The sequence below is a fragment of the Lycorma delicatula genome, chromosome 1 (genome assembly GCF_047948215.1).
Source record: "Lycorma delicatula isolate Av1 chromosome 1, ASM4794821v1, whole genome shotgun sequence".
Taxonomy (NCBI): Eukaryota; Metazoa; Arthropoda; class Insecta; order Hemiptera; family Fulgoridae; genus Lycorma; species Lycorma delicatula.
The window spans coordinates 374,063,625-374,089,654 of record NC_134455.1 but is presented as its reverse complement, the minus strand read 5'-3'; the positions used below and the strand labels follow the sequence as shown (position 1 = coordinate 374,089,654).

At 33.9% G+C, this 26,030-nt stretch overlaps 1 protein-coding gene across 1 annotated transcript in view; it reads left to right on the top strand.

Moving 5' to 3' along the window:
* LOC142317283 (anosmin-1-like) overlaps positions 1-26,030 on the top strand; it is a 104,765-nt gene that overhangs the window by 38,705 nt on the left and 40,030 nt on the right. Inside the window, exon 4 of the mRNA XM_075353700.1 lies at positions 8,069-8,268. Within this exon, the coding sequence (XP_075209815.1) occupies positions 8,069-8,268 (200 nt within the window). The remainder of the gene's footprint in view (positions 1-8,068; positions 8,269-26,030) is intronic.

Sequence of the window (26,030 nt, the reverse complement as noted above, 5' to 3'; positions counted from 1 at the left end):
ATCAAGCAGTCACAAAATTTTGAGTTTCAAAAATCTCCAAACTATTGGATCAATTTCATTGAAATTTAGATTTACTGTGGTAGTACATCTTGGGTAAGTTGTGCACGAGTAAATTTGATGAAAATTGGTTAAGTCGTTCTTGACTTACATTAAATTTAATGTCGAAAACATTTCAGCGGGGCTGGTTAGAAAGGTGGTTCGTTATTATGCTGTAAGTTGGATAGTTGAAGTTTCTTTATTAGCGGTGTCTATTGTTAGCAGTAATAAAACAAATTAAAAAAAATAAAACTAAGATCAAACAATCAAATTAAATTAACGAATATTCGGTATTCTTGTGCAGAACTGCTCCAGGTAATTTTAAACTTGTTCTGTTAAAAAAAAACCTCTCTACGGTTATTTAAATAATCTTCCTAGTCAAGGAGAAGTAAAATTCCCAAAAATTATTTAAAAATGACTTGAAACGTGTCACTCACTATTGTCCAACATTAAAATACTTTTTCATTCAGATATTTTTCAGTGGTAAAAAAATGATGACACAAAAAAACGAGAAATTTTGAATTCCCTCTATGCAGCTTCCAAACTGTCGTTGGTTTTGTTAAACATTTTTATGGAGAAAGCGCGCTGTTGATCGTTCCATTGCTCCGTAGTGGATAGGTTGTCTTTGCATAAAGCAGTGCTGCCAACCGTCACATCTGACTGCCACTACACATTTCAAAAGTTCCTGTTTTTTTTGGGTGGGGGGGGCTAAAACGATTTTCAAAGGTACAAGATACAGATAGAAGTATTATCGTTAAACATTGATGATTCGGTTGGTGAATTAAACACCCCATTCGTATTTAAGGAATTGTTACACGCGCTTAAAAACTCACGTGACACTTCCCCTGGACCGGACAATATTCGCCTTGGTATGCTTCTTAATTCACACCTTCCTAAATCGGCACTACATCTTTTGAATATTTACAATGGTTTATTCTCCAAACAAGTCTTCCCACCCGGCTGGTCAGAAGCATTTATTATACCAGTACTAAAACCTGGTAAAGACCAGACGAACCCCTCAAGCTATCGCCCTATTTCATTAACAAACGTTTTGTGTAAAATAATGGAGAGGATGGTAAACCGCAGGCTTACATTGTACTTGGGAAGACATGGCTTTCTATCTTCAGAACAGTGTGGTTTCCGACAAGGACGATCTTCCATTGACCATTTAGTGTCAATGGAAACAGCCATACAAAACGCTTTCCTAAACCGCCAGCACCACGTTGCTGTCTTCTTTGATATAAAAAAAGGCGTACGACACGGTGACGTGGTATTCTTAACCTCCTCAAGGAATGGAATCAAGAGCAATATGCTTGCTTTTATCCGGGGATTCTTAAATCACCGAACGTTTCGTGTTCGTATGGACGATTCGCTCTCAAGTAGTCTCATCTTGGAGAATAGAGTGCCTCAAGGTAATGTATTAAGTGCCACCTTATTTTCTGTAGCCGTAAACAGCAATACCAATTGTCTGCAAGCTCCTGTTTTTTGTGTCACCGTAAAAATCAGTAAAGAGGACAATTATTTCAGTATAAAGCATCAGTTCGATTGGACCTATTGACTTGCTAATTGTCGTTTTATCTCTTAGTTTAGTGAATACACGGTACTATTACACCATTTTATAAGGTTATCAAGCTAAAAATATTAATTCACACTAAATCGTTAGCTTACTTAAAGTTAACACAGCTGAAATTTTTCTGTTTTGCTGACGCAAATTTCCATCCATCCAACAATTAATTAAAAAACCTATTATTTTTATAATTTGTGTGAAAAAAATTTCTTCTAACAATGTGAAATTACCACCTGGGATGTATGCTTTAAAATTATTTTTTATCAATATTTCTGAAAAAGCTTCCTTCCCAGGTACTGAAATTTTATTATTCCACACGCTTATAATAAACAATAATTTTATTAAAATCGCCGTATCATGTTTGAAAAATTTAATTTTGAAAATTATTATTTCTAATAATGTTACAGATATTTTTCCCTAATATAAAGCTTAAAAGTAATATATTAATTATATATAAATTCTACTCCACACTACAGAAACCACGTAATTCTGCATATATGTATTTGCTCCTTCCTTATATATAATATCGAAATCGTAATCTCAGTTTTTGAACTTTTGTAAAATAATGACTAAATATTAAAAATTTGAAGTTAAATTATTTATTCATACGTCAGTAACTCGTTTATCTTATATTAAGGTAGTGAATGTCAAATTTTAAGTAGAACAAACATCTTTATTTAAGATTAATATCGTATGTACTTATCATAATACTTTCACAAAAAAATTAATGACGGAGAGAAGGAAGTGAGCGAAAATATTAAATAAGATTACTAATCGTCCTAGCAGTCACTAAACGAAATAGTACTTATCCAGTATCTATGAGCTCTTGTCAATCCAAAACCTCAAAATTGATTTTCATGGATTTGATGTCAGACAGTATTTCAACTCTACGAGTAAAAATGTATAAATGGCGAATTGAGAAAATCAAAATCATTGCCATTAAGGAAGGAAGATTGAAAAGAAGAATTGTTGATATAAATTATACAGAACTGTTTCATTAAATTCAATGGAGAATGATTACAAGGGCTGAAATAATAATCATTTATATAAGTATTTAAGGAACGTTGAAAAAAATTAAAATTTAATTGAAATATAAACACGCTGAGGCCTTAAAAAACTACAGTTAATAACGGATATTATTACTAACGGTAACTTTAGTTAATTAATTCGATAACAGATGTTATCGAAGGTTTCTTCTTTGACACACAAGTATTGAAAATGAAACTGTTGCTACGGTTATGAACAAATGGATAACTGACGCCAGTAACGATGAAAAGATGTTTCTAGATACATTACGGAAGCTTTTTTATCAAAGCTCAAAACATTTTAAAAAATTCTATTACGCTGATATATAAAATAAAAATGTTTAATGTTTCTCTAACATTAAGCATGTTTATCATAAACATCATACGAGGTCTGTAAATGACACTAGTTTTTTTTTGGAAGCCAAAATGGTAACACTGTAAAGTTACTAGTAAATATATGGTCTTATGAACACCTGATTTATATTAGGTATTAATATTTTTATTCTACTGTTTCCACGTGTGACGTGAAACGAGTTTTTGTTTTGCGTTAAAAAAATGAGTGATACAAATTATGAGGAACGTAGTGTAATCAAGTTTTGTGTAAAACTCGGTGAGAATGCTACTAATTTTTTTCAAAATTGAAAAGGGCGTATGGAGATCTGTTACGAGCACAACCTTTTAGGTGACTTAAAGCATTTTCAGATGGCCAGGAATCAGTTGCGGACGACCCACGCTCTAGAAGACCGTTAACGTCAAAAAGTGACGACGACGCTAAACGAATCAGAGGGTTGATACCGTACGACCGGCGATTAACAGTCAGAATGAACTGTCAGAACAATTGAGTTAGAACCATACCACAGTCCTTCAAATTTTGACAAACGAATCGGACATGAAAAAGGTTTGCGCAAAATTGGTCTCAAAAGACCTAACTGTTGAACAGAAGAAAAAAAAAAGGTGGAAGTGTTTCGCGATCTTCTAGGGAATTGAAATTGATCCTGATTTTCTAAAAAATGTTACTACTGGAGATGCATCTTGAGTACGACCTAGGAAAAAAAACATCAGAGCAAGGAGTGGCGCAAATTCAAATTCACCACGTCCCAAAAAATCAAAAAATGAGCAAATCAAAACCATGCTAATTTGTTTCTTCAGTAATGGCATTGTCAATAAGGAGTTTTTGCCTACAGGACAGACTGTAAATCAATATGTTTACTGAGAAATTCTTGAAAGACTGAGGAGAATAGTTTCCCGCGTGAAACCAGCCATCAAAGACAACTGGATGCTACATCATGACAATGCACCTTGTCACAGTGCACTCTCAATTAAGAAATTTTTGGCAAAGAAAAACATTCCTGTAGTTCTTCAATCTGACTTGAGTCCTTACGATTTTTTCTATTTCCGACTTTAAAAATCACCTCAAAGGACACCATTTTGGAACAGTAGAAAATATAATAAAAACTTTAACCTACGATCTGAAGGATACTCCGGTTTCTGACTGCTATAGTTTCAACACTGCTATAAAGAATGGGAAAACCGTTTGAAGCGTTGCGTGGCTTCCCAAGGGAACTATTTCGAAGGTAATTGAGTCCATGTATAATTAATTGGATTGTAAATAAAAAGTTTTTCTGAACCAGTCTCATTACTTTATTTATACATCTCGTACGTTTCTTTCATAATTTCATAACAGGTTCGTACAAAAGGATACTTATTGTGACGTAGAACTGCTTTTAATCTATATTTGGAAGAATCGATGAAAAGATGCCACTCCTCAGGTTCATGAACTTGCCCTAATTTACATAAACTCATCAATATTTATGCCGTATCTAAATAATTTTCTTCAGAAAAGTATTGTGAAAAGTCTTTCTGTCGTCTTCAATAGCCCGTGGTTTTTATATTTTTAAAAAGTAAATTCCAACCTGTCAATCTTTAGCCTAACATGTTAAACATATTAGAAGATTAAAAGTTTAAGGTTAAACTTTTTTAACCATTCTCTGCATTGTGTTTTTGCGTAAGTTACACATCGGTAAACAGAATTTCTGTCACCCTCAGTTTAATAGAAATAGCACATTAAGGTTTATAAAAGTTAATGTAACTAACGGGATGTCATATACTTACATTAAAACTTTTTATCATATGCTCTCCTTTTTGTAAGTAATCTCAAATTAAATTCGTAGGTACATCTGAAATTAAAGACCAAGAGTAACCAGCTAGCAAATTAGCACTCCTACCTTTGTAATGGTTTTCAAACACCGAAGTATCTTGATGGAAACGTTTTCATCACTTTCACCCCGAAGTTTAGCGAGAAGAAATCAAGATGTGAATGCAGGAAATGGACTTTTAATGACATATTACATCCCATAACTCTGTATGAATTTATCATTTAATCTATAATATCTTACTGTATTATTGTTATTTTATGATTTGTGGACAACCAGAAAATTCTCGGCTTTAAACGCTATCCAAGCAGTGAGTTCTAAATTTGTCAACACAGAGTGAAACATTTTATATCTGACCACTAACCCTTATTTGTAAGCTAACAAAAATTCCGTCTTTAACTTATGATTATTTATTTTCGGTAATATTTGCCTTATGTATAAGAATTCTTGATTCTTCTTCATAAATTGTGCAAATTTTATTATTAATCCAAAATTAATTATTATTAATCCAAATTTAATTATTATTAATTAAGGTAGAGTGTGTATACGAAGAGATTGATGAAGCAATTAAACACGTAAAAGGAGATGAAAATTTAATAATAGTTGGAGATTGGAATGAAAGCAGTGGAAAAGGCAAGGAAGGAAATATAGTAGGTGAATACTAACTGGGCAAAAGGAATTAAAGAGGGGACAGACTTATAGAGTTTTTCACAAAGTATAATTTAGTAATTGCCAACACCCAATTTAAAAATCATAATAGAAGAATATACACTTGGAAAAAGCCAGACGATACTGCAAGGTATCAGATAGATTATATCATGGTTAAGCAAATATTTAGGAATCAACTCGTTGACTGCAAAACTTACCCTGGAGCAGACATTGATAGCGATCATAATTTGGTGATAATGAAATGTAGATTGGGGTTTAAAAACCTGAAGAAAAGGTGTCAGATGAATCGGTGGAATTTAGAGAAGCTTGAGGAAAAGGAGGTAAAGAATATTTTTGAGGAGAACATCGCAAGAGGTCTGAGTAAAAAAGATAAGGTAGAAAATGTAGAAGAAGAATGGGAGAATGTTAAAAAGGAAATTATTAAATCAGCAGAAGCGAACTTAGGCGGAACAAAGAGAACTGGTTCCAGAAAGAAAACCTTGGGGTTCAGACAATATATTGCAGCTGTTGGATGAACGTAGAAAATATAAGAATGTAGTGATGAAGAAAGTAAAAGGAACTATCGGCAATTAAGAAATGCTATAAACAGGAAGTGCAAACTGGCGAAAGAAGAGTGGATTAAAGAAAAGTGTTCAGAAGTGGAAAGAGAAATGAACATTGGTAAAATAGACGGAGCATACAGGAAAGTTAAGGAAAATTTTCGGGTACATAAATTAAAATCTAATAATGTGTTAAACTAAGATGGTACACCAATATATAATACGAAAAGTAAAGTCGATAGATGGGTGGAATATATTGAAGAGTTATACGGAGGAAATGAATTAGAAAATGGTGTTATAGAGGAAGAAGAGGAAGTTGAGGAGGATGAAATGGGAGAAACAATACTGAGATCTGAATTTAAGAGAGCATTAAAAGATTTAAATGGCAGAAAGGCTCCTGGAATAGACAGAATACCGGTAGAATTACTGCACAGTGCAGGTGAGGAAGGGATTGATAAATTATACAAACTGGTGTGTAATATTTATGAAAAAGGGGAATTTCCGTCAGACTTCAAAAAAAGTGTTATAGTCATGATACCAAAGAAATCAGGGGCAGATAAATGTGAAGAATACAGAACAATTAGTTTAACTAGTCATGCATCAAAAATCTTAACTAGAATTCTATACAGAAGAATTGAGAGGAGAGTGGAAGAAATGTTAGGAGAAGACCAATATGGTTTCAGGAAAAGTATAGGGACAAAGGAAGCAATTTTAGGCCTCAGATTAATAGTAGAAGGAAGATTAAAGAAAAACAAACCAACATACTTGGCGTTTATAGACCTAGAAAAGGCATTCGATAGCGTAGACTGGAATAAAATGTTCAGCATTTTAAAAAAATTAGGGTTCAAATACAGAGGTAGAAGAACAATTGCTAACATGTACAGGAACCAAACAGCAACAGTAATAATTGAAGAACATAAGAAAGAAGCCGTAATAAGAAAGGAAGTCCGACAAGGATGTTCCCTATCCCCGTTACTTTTTAATCTTTACATGGAACTAGCAGTTAATGATGTTAAAGAACAGTTTAGATTTGGAGTAACTGTACAAGGTGAAAAGATAAAGATGCTACGATTTGCTGATGATATAGTAATTCTAGCCGAGAGTAAAAAGGATTTAGAAGAAACAATGAATGGCATGGATGAAGTCCTACGCAAGAACTATCGCATGAAAATAAACAAGAACAAAACGAAAGTAATGAAATGTAGTAGAAATAACAAAGATGGACCACTGAATGTGAAAATAGGAGGAGAAAAGATTATGGAGGTAGAAGAATTTTGTTATTTGGGAAGTAGAATTACTAAAGATGGACGAAGCAGGAGCGATATAAAATGCCGAATAGCACAAGCTAAACGAGACTTCAGTAAGAAATATAATTTGTTTACATCAAAAATTAATTTAAATGTCAGGAATACATTTTTGAAAGTATATGTTTGGAGTGTCACTTTATATGGAAGTGAAACTTGGACAATCGGAGTATCTGAGAAAAAAATATTAGAAGCTTTTGAAATGCGGTGCTATAGGAGAATGTTAAAAATCAGATGGGTGGATAAAGTGACAAATGAAGAGGTATTGCGACAAATAGATGAAGAAAGAAGCATTTGGAAAAATATAGTTAAAAGAAGAGACAGACTTATAGGCCACATACTAAGGTATCCTGGAATAGTCGCTTTAATGTTGGAAGTACAGGTAGAAGGAAAAAATTGTGTAGGCAGGCAACGTTTGGAATATGTAAAACAAATTGTTAGGGATGTAGGATGTAGGTGGTATACTGAAATGAAACGACTAGCACTAGATAGGGAATCTTGGAGAGCTGCATTAAACCAGTCAAATGACTGAAGACAAAAAAAAAATTATTAATCCCAGTTTGATAAGAAGAGTGGTAAAAATATATTTTTCGGATTTAACTGAGAGATCTAACCCTCCTCTCAAACCGGTCGGTCATTTACTCATAAATCGGTTGACTGAATTCGGGAAAAGCGGTTTTGTACAACAAAACGTAAAGTTGTTATTCTTCATTTTAAAGAACAAAACAAAAATTATGCTCTTAAAATATATAATTTATTATTCTTCTATTTTCAGAACCTAGTCCTCCAGAAGCGCCAAAGAACTTAAGAGTAGCGAATACTGGAGTCGTAGATGGATTAGTGTGGGGAGAACTGTTGTGGGATCCTCCACAATCCGACTTACCGATTCTCAGATACAAAGTGTTCTGGAGCGTACGTTTATTGCCTGGACCTCCTCCAAGTCCGTTACTGGTTCAGCACAAAAATGTACCGCATGTATGTAATTCACTTAAATATAATTTTATAAATTATAGATTTTATTATATTTGTAATATTATACTTTATTCTTCTTTTATTGTCTACCTTTAGCGATAAAAATTATGGAAATAATTTGGAAAGATAAAAGGAGTGGGTACTCTCTACAAAGAAGGGTAAAGAAAAGTTTAAAACATTTAATATTTTTAATAAACTCCAATTCACATAATGTTTGATTTCCTGTTTTTTTATTATTAGGGATAATTCCCATTATTATCACCCGATTTTTATCAGTGAATTGTGAGTTTTATGAAACTTTCTAACTATAGAGTTTAAAACGATTATTTTTCCGGTCGCAGCGAAGTTAAATCGAATTAAACGGGCTCAAAGCAGGTATAATTTATTTATTTCTAAATCTGAACTCTGAAACACATTTTCCAGAAGAAATTATTCAGCAGACTTCTAAATAATTCTAAACGATCGGTAAATTACAATGGTATGATATTAAAAAAAATTATTAGTATTCTAAATGCGGAGTAACTGTATATTAAGGACAATTTAAATAAGTGGTTTTTTTCCCTTATACATCTATCAATTTTTATCACATTCCAAAAGAAAATTCCTACTGTTACGAATCCGCTTTAAGTAACTTTTAGATGATTATTTTACAACGATATACTTTAAAGGTACTCAAATGTATTTTAATTTTAACTGAATTTACTTACGAGTAACGTTTGTCCATGTAATGATGTAACGCTATTAGTCGTTTCAGCGTCCTTTTTCAATCCGTTTACTAGATCTATATCTGTTCTAACTACCTAATAGTAATGAATTCCATGTATGTACCTGGTTACGGGCCGATGGAAGTATCTATAATCACCCTGAGTGATTTAATATTGTAAGGTAAAAGATGTTCAGGAACAAAGACGATTATAATTACGTCCAATAAGATGACGGGTAAATTGTAAATTTATAGATATTTGTATTTATTTGTTACGTAACGTAATTTTGATCGATGGTAATTGTTACGATCGAGATTGTAAGTATATACACGTCAATTATCTTATTAATTTCAAGATCAATTGTAGGATCAGGATCAGGGACAGAGTGAATAGTTTATCCACCGTTATCAGTTCAGATTGCTCAGATTTCCCAGATTGCTTTACGTGAAATGTAAGCGGATAAAATAAGCATCTCGACGTACAATAATAACTAAATAGGTATGAGTGGTTGGAGTGTAGCTACAGATGCCCCCTACAATGGAGGTCTCCTGTTCGGATTATGCATTAAAATCTTTTGGCTTAAGCGTAAAAAAACTCACTTTAAAGTAATTTGTTTCGGTTTTACACAAATAATTAATTATAATTTATTTTTAGATGTAATTACTTACGTGGAAGTGCAACATTCAAAATACAAAGAATAAATATTATTGTATTGTCGCCTTCAGAAGTTTGTGTTATAGAATGTTTGGAAAAAATTGGGATACTCATCATATTTATCTTCTCTTACCTCAGTCCGAAGATCGGTAGGCAGCAATATCCAAGTAACTATTTCTAATGATTTATCCTTTTATTCCTTATAGTTATCGCAACCAATAAATTTTATATGTTAATGTGGGGAGGGGGGGTCTTTCTTTATATCTCTTCCCGTAAATATAGCTTTCCATCATTAGTTTTACTATACTATCTTGATTCACTATCTGTCAGATTCATTTCTCTTTCCTGTTTAACGTTTCTAAAACGTATTTCCTATTCCTTCCAGAAAATGTTCATTAATCACTTAATGTTCAGCATCCATTTATAGTCATTTTCAAAGAGCATATTTTAAGCAATTCAAACGTTTTTATTTTTAATTTACCCATGTCTCGCTCTCGTTTAAGTCTGTACTTCGAGTTTTACAATATCTTTTTAGTGTCCAGTGAGATTGCAAAGTCGTTAACAAATTCTTCCGCAAGCAGAACGCTTGTTTTACGCGATTTATCCAACAATTATATATTTTTTACTTCGGTCATTAACGAAGAGGTTCTTATTCATTCCCTAAATAAGTAAATCTTTTTATTTCTTCAATTATTTTCCTGTTTAGTACGATATATGAGAGTCCAAATTTTCAAATAACCTCTAAATGAAATATTTCCCGTTTCAAATGCTTGTAATCTTTCACCGCATCGTAAACTTTAAACGAATCTGCCATCTGATGTCAATCTTCTGCTGTATAAAACTACAATAAGAATACGAGTATCGTATTCTTTACCGAGTAGGTTACAGAAACAAAAAATATTAAACAATTTATTTATTCGAACAAAAAACAAGCTCTCTGAACATTCATTGATTAGTACGTTGTATCTTACAAGATAAAAAATTTTGTAGTAGCAAAAATATGTCGTGTATATCACTGCAATTAACGTTCGTCTGTAATAAAGTAAATTTTTTATTTTTCAACTATACAATGTATTGTCAGTTCTATTTTGAAAATTTATGAATCATTTGCTTTTATGGTTGAACATAAATAACATATTACCATATGGATGATGTACAATTGTCTGTGCGTGTGGCTGTGGATATATAAATCTACAAAGAAAAGGATTATAATAAGGTAATAAATCTTTTCTAATTTTCTTCAAAAGTCGTGGTGATAAAACAAATTACATCTTTCATTAAATTTAATAAAACTTGAAATTGCTGTAATTGATGCTCTTTGATAACCCTTCACACACAGTAAGCGATGGGATAACTGTCTAGTCGGGGGGCCTTTGATTCGTTTAAATCGTAGTAAAACTACGATTTCAAATATACTTTACACGATTAAGTAAAACTGTTTTGAAAAAATATAACTAATATTTTTAATTTCACCTTTAATTTAAGTTAATAAAGTGCTTATTTTTCAACAGTTTATTTACGAGTTTAAATTTCTCTGCCGATTTGACATCGGTTAATTATAGATGTATCTGTATTAGATAATAAGACCTTAATTTGGAGTTAATTACAAGAATTTTTAATATTGGTGGTTAAAATTTAGAATTGAATGGTAATATAAATGAATTTCATTTTTTATAATATATTTAACGTATCTTTTTTGTGTCATATTTTACAGAAAGTCAGTCGTCATCCTGCCAAAAAAGTCCTAACCCACGAAATTCTTCACCTCCCTATATTTTTCACAGTTTATTTTCCCAGAATTATTATTTACAACATTCTATATACAAGATGATTCAGGAAGATAGGGCAATACTTTGACAACTCATTCTAGAGGCTAAAAATAAGAAAAAGGTTCATACAAACATGTCCGAAAACGCTTCGTTACCGAGTTATACAGAGTGAAAGATTTCACCCGAGTTTCAGTTCCTCCGGGTAAATTAAGGCTTTCTGAAATTCTGGGAAGGTCAATTAAGGGGCAAATTCAATTGTTTCTTATGGTGTTTGAGCTGGAAAATCGAAAAAAAATAGGTCGTAGAAATGTATCTCTCTTAGTTGCTAAGATATCCCATGTAAAACGCAAAAATAGGGCCAAAAAACACATTTTTTTTACGTTTGACGTACAATGACGTTGTTAAATTGGCAATAAGTCATACATTTTTTAAACATAAATTGTAGAGAATTTAATATAAGAAGATTGATGTAAATAATGTCAACAGAAAACAAATAAAATTTTAAACATGTCGACTTTTATTAACAACAAAACAGATTAATTTTTAACAGATTGAAAAAACTTTTTTCGTTTGTACAGTAGAAAATAACTGGAGGAAGAAACAATACTTACTGTTTTTTTATGATAATGATAAAATGCTGCTTACAAGTTGTATTTCATGTGGTTTAATAACTTTCAAAAATGCCACCATTGTGTTCAATGCACTTTTCAACGCGTTGTACTAGATTTTGTGTTGCCAGTCTAACGGTATCTTTACATTCCTTGATTATAGCTGCAGCGTTGAGAATGCCAGCAATCAGTTCATCGCGTGTGTCTACTTTTTGCTTGAAAATCTCATTTTTCAACCATCCCCACAAACAATAATCCAACGGAGTGAGGTCTGGGGTTATCGGTGGCCAATTAACCGGCCCTCCATGTCCTATCCATTTACCAGCAAAATTTCATCAAGACATTGCCTTACTTCATTAGTGAAATGTGTAGGAGCTCCCTCAAGTAGGTAATACATTTCAATTCGTTTTGCTAAGGGGATGTTTTCCAGCAAAATAATAAATTCATTACGTAAAAATTCCAGATAATTTCTCCCTGTGACACGATGTTGTAGTATGAAAGGACCAATTAATTGGTCATCTATGATACCACACCTAACATTCACTGAAAATCGTTGCTGAACATTTTTTTCCACTGTAGCATGTGGGTTTTCATCAGACCACCGATGCGCATTCAGTGTGTTGTTTATTCCGTTACGAGTGAAAGTAGCTTCATCCGAAAATAGTATAAATGGAATTAAATGTTGATTCCTATTAACCCGTTGACAAAATTCCAGCCGGCTGGCGTAGTCACCAGGCTGTAGATGTTGCACTTTCTGAATATGAAAAGGATCCAATCCATTATTATTTAATGTCCTCCAAACTCTACTTTGTGAAATATCGAGCCGTGTTGCAATTAATCGTGTGCTCGTTGCCCAACTACGTTGAACCATCTGCAGAATGTTTTCACCTTCATCAGCATAATTTGCTTGTCGTTCAGATGAAATATGAGCGGCGGGAAGTGTACCATTCTCACGAAGATTATTAAAATTCTAATAAATACTTTACGATTTGGTACAACACGACCGGGATACCTACGTCGATATTCCGTAACCGCTGCCGCAGCACTTCCATTGCAAAAGCCATAGATGAAAATCACGTCGGCATATTCGGCATTAGGAAGATACGCGGCATTTTTCAAAACAAAACTAAACAGAATTTCACTTTTTTTAACAGACTTGATTTTTATGCACTGTAAAATGAATACAAAATTACACTTCTTAACAGTTTTCTGAAATTTTTACGATAAGAATTCGACGTAATACTGCAAACACGATTGATCAGGGAAAAGTTATTTAACACATTACCACAATTAACCGACAACAGTGAGTAGTATTTAAACAAATTTTGATTAAAAAAATTAGTGTTGCCAACTTGTTTTTCGTAGGTCTAAAATTATTGTACCTACTAGACACATCTGTTTTCTTTTTTTGTAACATTTTCTTCTAAGTTTTCGTCGGTTTTGTTGTTAATAAGATTCGACATGTTTAAAATTGTATTTGTTTTCTGTTGACATTATTTACATCAATCTTCTTATAACTAAATTCTCTACAATTTATGTTTAAAAAAATATATGATTTATTGCCAATTTAACAACGTTATTGTATGTTAAACGTAAAAAAATGTGTTTTTTGGCCCTATTTTTGGTTTTTACATGGGATATCTTAGCAACTAAGAGAGATACATTTCTAGGACCTATTTTTTTTCGATTTCCCAGCTCAAAACCCATAAGAAACAATTGAATTTGCCCCTTAACTGGCCTTCCTAGATTTTCAGAAAGCCTTAATTTACCCGGAGGAACTGAAACTCGGGCGAAATCTTTCACCCTGTATAACTCGGTAACGAAGTGTTTTCGGACCCATGTTTATATGGACCTTTTTCTTATTTTTAGCCTCTAAAATGAGTTGTCTAACTATTGCCCTATCCTCCTAAATCACTCTGTATTTCCCTCTAAATATATATATACCGGAGATTAGATTATCTTCTTTTCACGATTTTCATAACTTCCTCTACTTTGTGCACCAGGTCCAAAACGTTGCTATCGCTCGTTCAATCCTTCCGAGCTTATTTTTAGTAAACCGTAGTACATTTACATTTAAAAACCTTCAAACTATGATAATGGTGCTTAACCTCTAAAGAATAGCAATAGTAAAGAGTTGAAATTCCTCTCGCGTTAGAATTTATAGAATTTTTAGAATATAAAATTGTTTTTATATAGTTCAATAAAACTACAAAATATCATTAATCTGAATTTATAACCCAATTTTATTTTTATTTCATTTTACTTACAACGAATTAAAGGGCCGATTGCTTTCAAAAAACCTGTTCATATCAAAGGGCATCTGTTGTAACTTATTTTACAATAGTAAAACGTGATTAAGGAAGGTAGAATCACATAATAAAATTTGACACATAAATGAAAAACAGTTGGCTACTACTCCTTAATAGTTATAATTGGTTCTTCTACTCCAAATTTGACCTTTGACCACGCATGAATTTCCCTATTCTCTTTTTTCCACTGGTAAATTCCCGTTTTCCCGCAATCTTTTGTAAGCTTAATTTTCAGTTTAATGATTCTTTAATGTATTCTCTTCGGTGTCTAGTACAGTTTTCGATGACGTCAGGGAATTCCCCGCAGGAACTGCCAGTCATAATGATATAGTTGATATGAATTAAATTTAATATTATCAAATGTGACTTTTCATCTCTCTTTAATGTAATTTACAGTTTTTTACGCATGCGCAATAAATATTTAATAGTAAAATAAAATACTATTACAATTTATTTTTTTTTATTTATTATATAGGCACTATGAATTAATTTTAAACGTTTATGTTTGCAAAACGATTACGAAAAAGTAAAAAACAAACCAGATAAGCTAACTGTGGCTCGAATTCATTTACAATTCTAGAAGAATCCTTTTAAAAAAATGTAATCATATAAAAATGTAGAAGAAAAATATTGAGATATTTATTTATTCTTAAACAATATAAGAAATTGCAATTTCGACATTTTAAAATCACACGTAGCAACAGATACTCTAAAATTTAATTTAGTATTGAAATGTACGTATGAAAAACGTCCAAATGATCAAATCCATAGTCAAATTTTTGCTTTTAAATTTAAAAAATATTCCCGTATATAATTGTAATGAACGGTATAGAAATAAATGAATTTAGAATTGTAATGAATTAAATGAACGGCAAAGATGAAGTCCTACGCAAGAACTATCGCATGAAAATAAACAAGAACAAAACAAAAGTAATGAAATGCATTAGAAATAACAAAGATGGACCACTGAATGTGAAAATAGGAGGAGAAAAGATTATGGAGGTAGAAGAATTTTGTTATTTGGGAAGTAGAATTACTAAAGATGGACGAAGCAGGAGCGATATAAAATGCCGAATAGCACAAGCGAAACGAGCCTTCAGTAAGAAATATAATTTGTTTACATCAAAAATTAATTTAAATGTCAGGAAAAGATTTTTGAAAGTATATGTTTGGAGTGTCACTTTATATGGAAGTGAAACTTGGACGATCGGAGTATCTGAGAAAAAAAGATTAGAAGCTTTTGAAATGCGGTGCTATAGGAGAATGTTAAAAATCAGACGGGTGGATAAAGTGACAAATGAAGAGGTATTGCGACAAATAGATGAAGAAAGAAGCATTTGGAAAAATATAGTTAAAAGAAGAGACAGACTTATAGGCCACATACTAAGGCATCCTGGAATAGTCGCTTTAATATTGGAAGGACAGGTAGAAGGGAAAAATTGTGTAGGCAGGCCACGTTTGGAATATGTAAAACAAATTGTTAGGAATGTAGAATGTAGAGGGTATACTGAAATGAAACGACTAGCACTAGATAGGGAATCTTGGAGAGCTGCATCAAACCAGTCAAATTACTGAAGACAAAAAAAAAATTAATTGTAATGATTTAGATCAAGCTACAGAAGAACGTTTGAAAAACTATTAGTTGAAGAATCTGAATTTCAAAGTAAAGGCAGCGGTTGGTCTTTAATCAGTATTGATGTTTTTTTGTTGCGTATAAATATATATAAGCCACTATATAATCATATATAAATTTATCCGATAAAATGAAACAAAGAAAAGCTGTGCTTAATGTTAAAAATAATGATGTTTTCTGCTTTAAATAGGTTATTTTATCGAAATACGTAACCAGTAATAATCCACAGCGATTAGATAAACATTATAATATGTTAATGGATAATATGACTTTAGCATGTTAACATTTCCAGTCCAGGTAAAACATATTAAAAAATTTTAGGTCGCCAACTATGATTTTTATAAATGTATATACGCTGACAGATGATAATGAAGAAAAAGAAGAAGTTAGACCTTTGCAAGGATGCGAAATTGAAAAGCCAAACCATTTTGATTTATTATATTTAAAGAGTAATGATACTTAACACTATTGCTATATAAAAGATTTTTCACGATTAGTTAGGTCTTAGTTGACGAAACAAAGATCGAAAATAGATGTATGCAAACGTTATTCTACATTCTATTAAAAAAAATAGAAATGGCGAAGATAGAATAAAAGCCCATTTAAAACGTTGTATTTACAATGAACCGGCACAAATAAAAATGTTAAAACCGAACGAAAATATATTAAAATTTAAAAAGTACAAAACTAAATTTCCAATGCCTGTTATAACATATGTTGATTTTGAATGCATATTGAATCCGACACCGTATTATTCAACATACACAAACTCTTATAGTTATACAACGCACATACATGAACCGATGAGTTATTGTTTATATTTTGTTTGTCATGAATCGATTTTTGATAAAATAAAACAGGTTTTGCCACAAAAACTGTATTTAAGAGATGAAAAAGCTGCTGAACGTTTTATAGAAACTCTATCTGATTTCGCAAATCAAGTTGTAGAAAAAATATACATATTTACATGATAACTTTTTCAACTGATGAACAAAGAAAATTCAACACTAAGCGATGCGAAATATGTCGTACATCGTTCGGTGAAAAATGTGAAAAAGTTAGAGATCATTGCCACTTTACTGGTCGTTACCGAGCCTCATTATGTAATAGCTGAAATTTACATAGACAAGCACAAAATACCATACCAATATTTATTCACAATTTAACCGGTTACGATTTACATTTCATAATAAGACAACTGGATTATGATAGGAAAAATATAGACATAAACATAAACATAAAAAAAATATAAATGTTGTACCTGAAACTACCGAAAAATAAACCATGTTTACAAAACGGATAACGAAAAATTTCAGTGTAAAATTTATAGGCACTTTTCAATTAAGGGTTTCAAGTTTGGAAAAATTAGCAACCAATTTACCAAAAGAATGATTTGCTCGAGTCAAATAATATTTTAAAATAGACGATTTAACACTGGTTACAAAAAAGGACGTGTATCCTTACGAATATACTGATTCGTGGTCAAACTTGAACAAAACACAGTTACAGGCAAAAGAAAAACTTTGCAATTCGTTAACTGATTCGCATATTACTGACGATGAATATAACCACGTGAAAATAGTCTGGGATCATTTTAAATGTAATTAGGCGAATACAGCGATGTATATTTAAAATGAGATGTGCTGTTATTTGCCGATGTTGAAAATTTTAGATCGTTATACTTACGAGAATATCATCATGATGCGGCGCATTATATATCGGTACCGAGTTTAGCTTTTGACGCCATGTTGTATAAAACTAATATCGAGAACTGTTCACCGACGCCGACATGTATATGTTTTATAGAACAAATTTTGTATATTTTTATAGAACACATGGTTGGTGCTCAAGTGCTCACCAACCATGTGGATTTGAAGCAATATCTGTTTCGGTTTCGCCTAGCGGCTGATGCGTTGTGTGTCTGCGGGGAGGCCCAGTCGAACGAGCATATGATGTTCGACTGCCCTGCTCTTGGGGGGGGGGGGGCAGAGACCGGAACTAAGAGGTCAGGGAGAAAACTGGCCGCTCATAAACGGCGAGTCAGTGTGGCGACAGCCGCATTGTGGGAGTTCCACGATGAGGTTGCGAAGTTCAACCGCCATCGTTAGAGTTTTTTAATTAATCTGGGTTATACTGATTCCTATAGCGCCGCTGTGGGAAGTTTTTCCTGAGATAATGGCTGGCCACCAGCCAGATACAAGCTCCAAGCGCTTTAAATGGTGGACAGGCACTAGCTGGCAGACAGCGACCGAGGCGTGACAGCCTAAATTGCTGTCTTTTATTTTATTAACTTTAATGACTTTTAGTAATTAGTAACAAGGGGTGCGCCTCCCCGATCTAGATTTAGTTTGACAAGTGAGCGGTTGGGACACATAAGCGGGTGGTGAATAGCACCTTGCTTAATCCACTCACGCTGATAGGTAGCTCACTAGGAGCTTTTAGGTAACGAGGTCGCTAAACTGTTTTAGAGGCACAGTAGCCGCATCTTGGTACTGACAGTTGGTCTATGCTTTAGGGCGACCGAATGGGGTGGTGGCGGGAGAAATGCCAGTTAACCAATGTATATGTTTATTGAATCCGGCATTAGAGGCGTAATTTTAACGTGTATTAAAAATCAGGCTTTATCAAGCAACAATTATGTTAAAAACTATAATAACAACGTCCCTAGTAATTATATAACTTTTGTGATCGCCAATAACTTATGTGAATTTAGTATGAGTTAGCCTTTACCGTATAAAAATTTCCAGTGGTTCGATAAACGGCATTTTAATCAAATTTTAGGTTCTATAATGAATCACGCCGATGATGCAGATACAAGCTATCCGTCGGATGTCGACAACGATGTCGACATCGTTTAGCGGTAGCGGACTACTACACGAACAATTAAACTATAATCCAGTCTGTCAATATTGGAACGATCAAAACGAATTGGATTTAGATTGCATACAATTTTGGGTGAATACGATGCCGGAAACACAACTGCTTCAAACGAAATTATATCCACAATTAAAGAATTGTGGAAAGGTTGAATTTGAATAGAGTATTTGTTTCTGTTTTTTATTTTTTATGTATAAAAATGTCACGTTTAAAATTAGGCGTTAAAAAAGGAAAGGAGGATCAGTTTTACAATGACTAAAAATTATAATGAGAAAAATCATAGATTGTGTAATATATCATCTGATCTGATTGACGATGGAATTTTAAACGAGCTAAAATTAAACGAATATACAAACACTTTCAGTGAACAGTTTGTCGGTTTGGAAAATTGAATCAGGGGATAAAGGCTATGATACAACGATTACCAAAGAAATTGACGATTTAAAAATGATAATGTTATCATTCGATAAAAGAATAAAACTATTGGAAAAGGACAAGGAAGAATTTATGGACGATATCAAGTTACTCGTACCTCGATCGGTCAGGGAACATGAAATCAATATGAAAAAGAGTTGAAGGGATCCGCGAAGAAAATTACGTTTAGATTATTTGTTTTATTGTTTTTTTTAATATTTTTTTTTTTTTTTTTTTTTTTTTTTTTTATTAATAGAAATGTAAGTTAAAATTAAGTATTTGAATAATTTGTTTGATTTTCCCACATATGCTACCGAACAAAGCGCAGGTTTAGATTTAATTTCAGCAAGCGATAAAACGATAAAAGTTGGCAAAATAAAGATCATCCCACCCGGTATTGTTATATTTTGAAGCGGAAATAAGACCCACATCAGGTTTGGCGGCTAAAGATGGCATTTTGCCAATTCGCTGGGCACAATTGATGCTGACTATCGGGGTGAAATTAAAGTTATTCTAATTAAATTGAGCAATAAAGATTTTATTGTACAAAATGGCGTGAAAATCTCGCAAATGATATTTTAAAAATATGAACGTATATCTTGGATTGAATATGAAAAACTTGATGAAACTGAACGTAATTATCATGGTTTTGGTTCAACTGGTTTAGCATAATTAACTGCAAAAATAATTTGTTTCATCGATAAATCTACTGTATTATTTTTTTAATTTATATGAAATATTTTAGGCCCGCAAATCTGAGGAACCAAAACTGTCACATAAAAGAATCATTAACTCTGAAAATTTTGTTGTTAAAGATTGCTGTTTATGTAAGAATGTGGTGAAAAATTAATTTATATAAAATATTTAATCGAATTTTACAATAAAAAAACCCTAAGCTCGGATTTGAGCATTGGCTTTTAACTGGGAAAAAGCCGATGCCGTAATTCCAACAGCGGCTATTTATGAAATTAACGGTGGCCCGAATTCGGCTAATTAAAATTTATCATTCAGAAAAGAATATATAAAAGGTTGCTCTTCGCCGGCCACTTTCCGACGTTTTGGAAGCGTGAAAACTTGGTATTGTTGTTCAAAGGTAGTGACAAAGATCCTACTGTTAGTTCTTCTTACCGTTCACTAACGCTCTTGCCGGTGATTGTCAAGGTTCTTGAGAAGGTCCTATATTTGCGTATTAATGTTAGATTGGCCACTGATCATTTGCTAATGGACAACTAGTATGGTTTCCGACCAGGCAAGAGCACTGAGGATGACATACTAAAGGTGATGGATATAGCTTCCTCTAGCATGTATTACGGATTTTTCTGGACATATCCGGGGCTTTTAACAACTTATGGTGGTCCTCTACCCTGTTTCAAATGCAGAAGCGTAAATGTACACGAAATGAAGTAGAATGCTCTCAAGGTATTTCAGCCACTAGACACCGTTTCCCGTGTGATGGCGGCTCGGAGATTCGTAATACCTTAACTAAAGGATGCCCTCAGAGCAGTGTTCTGAGTCCCCTTCTTTGGACCATAGAATTCGATTCCATGCTGTGTTTGAGGTTGCCATGTGGTTGTCGTATCGTCACTTATGCTGACGACGCGCTGCTACTTATTGAAGGGGATTCGCGTAACGACGTAGAGTTCTGAGCTACGCATGGTTGTGAGATTCTCCGACTGTTAATTCCCCAACATAAGATGATTTTCAGCCCAGAGAAAACCACAATAATATTGCTTTAGGGCCGATTGGCTGCATTGGTATTGTTTGTGATTTGATATGGTGCTCCCGCTGATGGGGGTGGTCGCGCCGCCGGAGTATGATAACCCGTGCGACCGGGGGCGTGGCTTCCCTCCTCTGGTGGCGGTCCTGATCGTGACTTGGCAATGCCACGCGAGACACCATGATGGGACCGGGTGGTGGTACGGAGTTTGTCCCCGGCTTCTGCGCAGACCGGAATGAGATTACGTTCCCCTTGTTAGGCGATCTAAATTGGTCGACTTATTTGGGTGTAGGTCTGAATTTCTATGTTGCGTAAGACATAATTTTGATTGATGTGAGTGTAGCACTGATTTAACTTTAAACTCGTTCGTTTTCTGAGACATTCACAGTCAAGAACGGTGCTATCAAATCTGAACTAAGCGCGGGGTTCGCGCTTCCACGTTTTCGGTTAGTTATTTTGAGGGAATCATGTTAGATTAGATGTGAAGGTATCCGTTTGAGGCCTACGTGAGGACGAAATTTGATATGTATTTTACTGATGCAAATGCCTCGGCAGTTTTTATGCGAAATGCTTTACCGAAATGATTAGAAAAAATGAACTCGCTATAATCAATTTAGATTCTTCAAACGGAATCGGTACACACTGGGTTTTTTTTTAAAAATGTAGAGTATTTTCATAGTGTCGGCGGTGTACAGCCCTCCTGCAGAACTGATGAATTGTATCGCAAAATCTAATTTAACAGAATATTACTAGATATCAAGCCGATGAAGATGCAATTTGCGGTCGATTATGTTTAGAGTTTTTATATGGATTATTGCCGATAGAATATGACTATTTGTTTTATTTTTTCCACTAGAGATATGACGCTTCTAGTATCGATTAATGGTACTAGTTCGGTGATAAAAATACATATTTCCTGCCAATCTATCTTTCAAAAGGACAATATAAACTGGGTTTACAATGGTTGATGACGGGGAACAGTATTCCGAATGTCAAAGAAAATAAAAATAATAAATTATATTTTGCTTTTGATTAAGACGTAGAAAAAAGTGCTAACTAAACAACATTACATAACTATACCGACAGGCAGTTATAAGATTGAAGATATCGGTGAATATATACAAGCCGAAGTGAAAAACTTTAAACAATCTATTGTAATTAAAGCAAACAACATTACGTTACGAACTGAAATTAAAAGCATATTTTGGATAGATATATCAGATAAAGATTGCAGTATCGGTAGTCTAATAGGTTATGTATCGAGACTACTCAAACCGAATCTAACATAGATATCGGATCAACCGATAAATATCGCCCATATAAATTTAATACGGGTAAAATGCAATATTATTATGGGTAGTTTCAAAGATGGTAATCGGGAAAATGTATTGTATACGTTTCCATTAATCGCCGACCCCGGTGATATGATTAAAGAATATCCATTGAATGTTATATCTTTATCTGCTGATGTGAAAGAAATTAGCAATTTAGAGATACAATTGACCGATCGATTCGATAATTAATTAAATTTGCACGACGAATAAGTCAGCGTGTTGTTGGTAATTCAACCTATGTAAAATATTGCAATTGATTTTTTTTTATTTTTAATAGATAGATATAATATGCCTCATATATCCAATAGCGTTATGTTGTTTTTGTTTAAAAACGTTACAAATTGAGTTAAGAAAATATTAAAAAGTTAAAATCTCTAGGACTTGAAATTGTAAATGGAAAATTAAAATCTATCCGTGGCTAAGAAATACTTTATTGAAATTAAAAATAAATTTTCTTATATAGATTCTAAAATGAATTATTTAAAAATATAAACGTCTAGACCAATCATCGACGTATAAACAATACCATGAACATTATCCATATGTAAATAACTTCGATACGGTTGCGGAAATAGAATCACTGTAAATCAGCCGGATGTACATACGGTTCCCGGTGATAGTTTTTTGATTGTTTGTGGGAAACGTGTAGGCGGAAATGGGAGAAAATTAACATCTTTGTAAATTTTGTGGGGGCATTTCTATTTGATGAGATTAAATTTCTTATAAACGGGCAAGAAGTAGCCCGCACTATAAATGTAGTTTTAACAACAATCATGAAAATACTTCCAATGATAAATTCTTTACTTTCATCGGCTGAAAGTACCGGTTGGGTTTATGGTGAAAATAATAAAATTTATACGGACAATGATGGCAATTTTACTTTGTGTATACCGTTATCAGTGTTGATGGGTTTTTCTGAAGATTATGAAAAAAGTCATTATAAACAATAGACAAGAATTGGTATTGAAACATAGTAATAACAACTTAAACGCGGTACGCACTACAGTTTCAGATCATAAATCTAAATTAAAAATAATAGACATTGTATGAAGTTTACCGTATTTGAAAGCGGCGCCTGATTATTAATTGGAATCGGTTAAATTGAGAGATAAAAACAAAGAGGTGCGTATGGAATTTTTTTTTTATTCACCCTACCCCTCGGGCCGCATCCACATCTAAGCAAAGCACAGCCCAGGGGGTTATCTACTCAAAAGGGCCTCCCTGTCCGCCGACCATAAGTCTAGTCCAACAGGTCAGCCCGCCGGTTAGATCTTTTCATTGCCTCTAACCCCTAAGGCGAGATATCCAAGCCCGACTACGTCATTCCTCGACCAAACCCCAGAAGCCGGGACTCGGTCTTTTTCGCGAAGGGATGAGAGAGTCCCAGTGCCTCATCACTGCCGCCCATCCGTGCAAGCACAGACGAACGGCAGCTCCACAGGGGCTTGGCCCTCAACCCCTCGCCGCCCAATCTTCCCTGGCATTGGCATTGTGCTGGAGTATCCGTGTCACAAAGTTAGTTACCGCACGAAACCTCTTTGCCCCTGATAACATACAGTTTATGTTTGAGTCAACTGTAAGGGGGGCAGTCACCAACTCACAGCAGCCCACGTCCGGCAGTCGAACACAACGTGTTCCGGTGTATCGATCTCTCTAGAAAAGACAAAAGAAGTCGTCAGCTCTCCTCCTGGAATGTAAGTACATCCGAAACACGCCGTGGCCAGATGAAAATTGGTCAACCAATAGGTGACTTCACCAAAGCTGCGGTTGACCCAAGGCTCAATCTGCCGGATAAGACGATCTGTCCATCACCCCGTGGACAGGTCCAAGCGGACCTGCCATTCTCGGAACAACCACCTGTGCATATCACGCCTATCAGCTCCTTCAATAATCCCAATCCTCATCTCGGCTAGTTGTTTAAATGGAGAAATGCCTGCAATGACTATCACTGCCTCGATTGAAACTGAAGAGTATTCTGAAACCATGCGGAAGGCAATCAGCCTCTGCACACCCTCTAGTACCCGTCAATTTCAATCGAATCCTAGAGATTTCGACCAAACAATGACCCCAAACAGCAGAGCAGAATTGATCACATGGCCATACAACAACTTCCTTTTGGATGACCGAGGGCCGGCCACGTTGCCTAGGAGCTTACTCAGTGTCAAAGGAGCTTACTCCTATGTTTTAAAAAAAAAATTTATGTTTCGTATTGTCTGTTGAACTCATTTTTAACTTCTACAGGTAGGTAGTTCGGTTCTTTTGTTTCGTTAAGTCCTTTCAGTCTTACTTAAGACTCGATGAGATGTGTTTTGTCTTTAGTTCATTAAATAGTAGTACAGCAATGGGAATGTCATTCGTGGTATTCGCATCGGTGGTATCCTTGCCGAGGCGGACTGGAATACGTCAAAAGCCGAGGTTTCGAAGATGACCTCCAGTAAAACTCAAAGGGCTAGAAAGGGTGTAGGTAGCGGAGGGTGTCCTCCTACGGAGGTCAAGATGGCCATACTATATAGAAATATTTGACTTATGCTTATAAACACGTTGAAAGGATCGTGTTAAACGCCTTTCTTGTTCGTGTCATTTCTTTATTTGAATTATAGGAGTAAAGATAAACAGAATTTAAAACGTTTCTTTTCACTTTAAACATACATATTATATTAGGTGATAGGGAAAAGTAAAAACTAAATAAAATAGAATAGATTAACCTCGAATAATTAAAGTCCATATGAGCTGTTTTTTAGTTTAATTTACAATACGTTTTATATATACTAAAATGTGTTTTAGTATTTACAAAAAAGTAGAAATCCCTTAGTATAGACAAGGAGATGGCTTATCACCGTTATTGTTCAATTGCGTTTTAGAGAAGATAGTTAGAGAACAGAGAAAGGCGAACACCAAAGGCCTATATCTCGGAACAAAAAACAAGAGAGTTGTTATAGACTGCTTAGCTTTTGTTGATGATATGGCGTTAATCACCGATTCAATAGAACATGCGCAAGAACAAATAACAGAACTCCAAAGGCAAGCAGCTAAGGCTGGCTTACAGATCTCCTTTGAGAAAACACAACACATTACAAACATCAAGAACGCGCCACAAAATCTTAAAATAAACAGAAATAAAATAGCCAGAACTGACAGTTAAATACCTATGAGAAAGGATAACGCAAAACAATAGTGAAAAAATAGCTCTAGAAAACAGATTACTCAAAATAGAAAAAGCATACAATATCACGAAGAATACCTATAACCAAGAAATCCCTTTCCTGGAACACCAAACTAAGACCCTACCAAACGGTAGTTAGACCAGAAGTACTGTATGCGGCAGAAACGCTGAAACTACATAAAGTACAGGACGTAGAGAGAATAGAGAAAATAGAGAGAAGAATCTTACGAAAAATATTAGGCCCAAAAAAAAACGCAGGACTAGATTATAAACAAATATCAAACTAAGAGCTATATTCCAAAATAGAAAAAATAACAGATGTAATCAGGAAAATAAGACTGCAATTGACACATATACAAAATGGAGAACACCAGACTAACACAACAGATCTTCACCCTACTAAACACTCACAAGAACAAGATAACCTGGCTTAAAGAAACAGACAATGACCTAGTAAACAATTCAATAGACTCAGACATTTTAAAAGATAGAGCATCATTCAGAAAAACAATACAGGAATTAGAGTTTCAGGAGAGGAAAAAACTCACTTGAAGTAGAGGGAGAAAGTGGACTCAAGAAGACA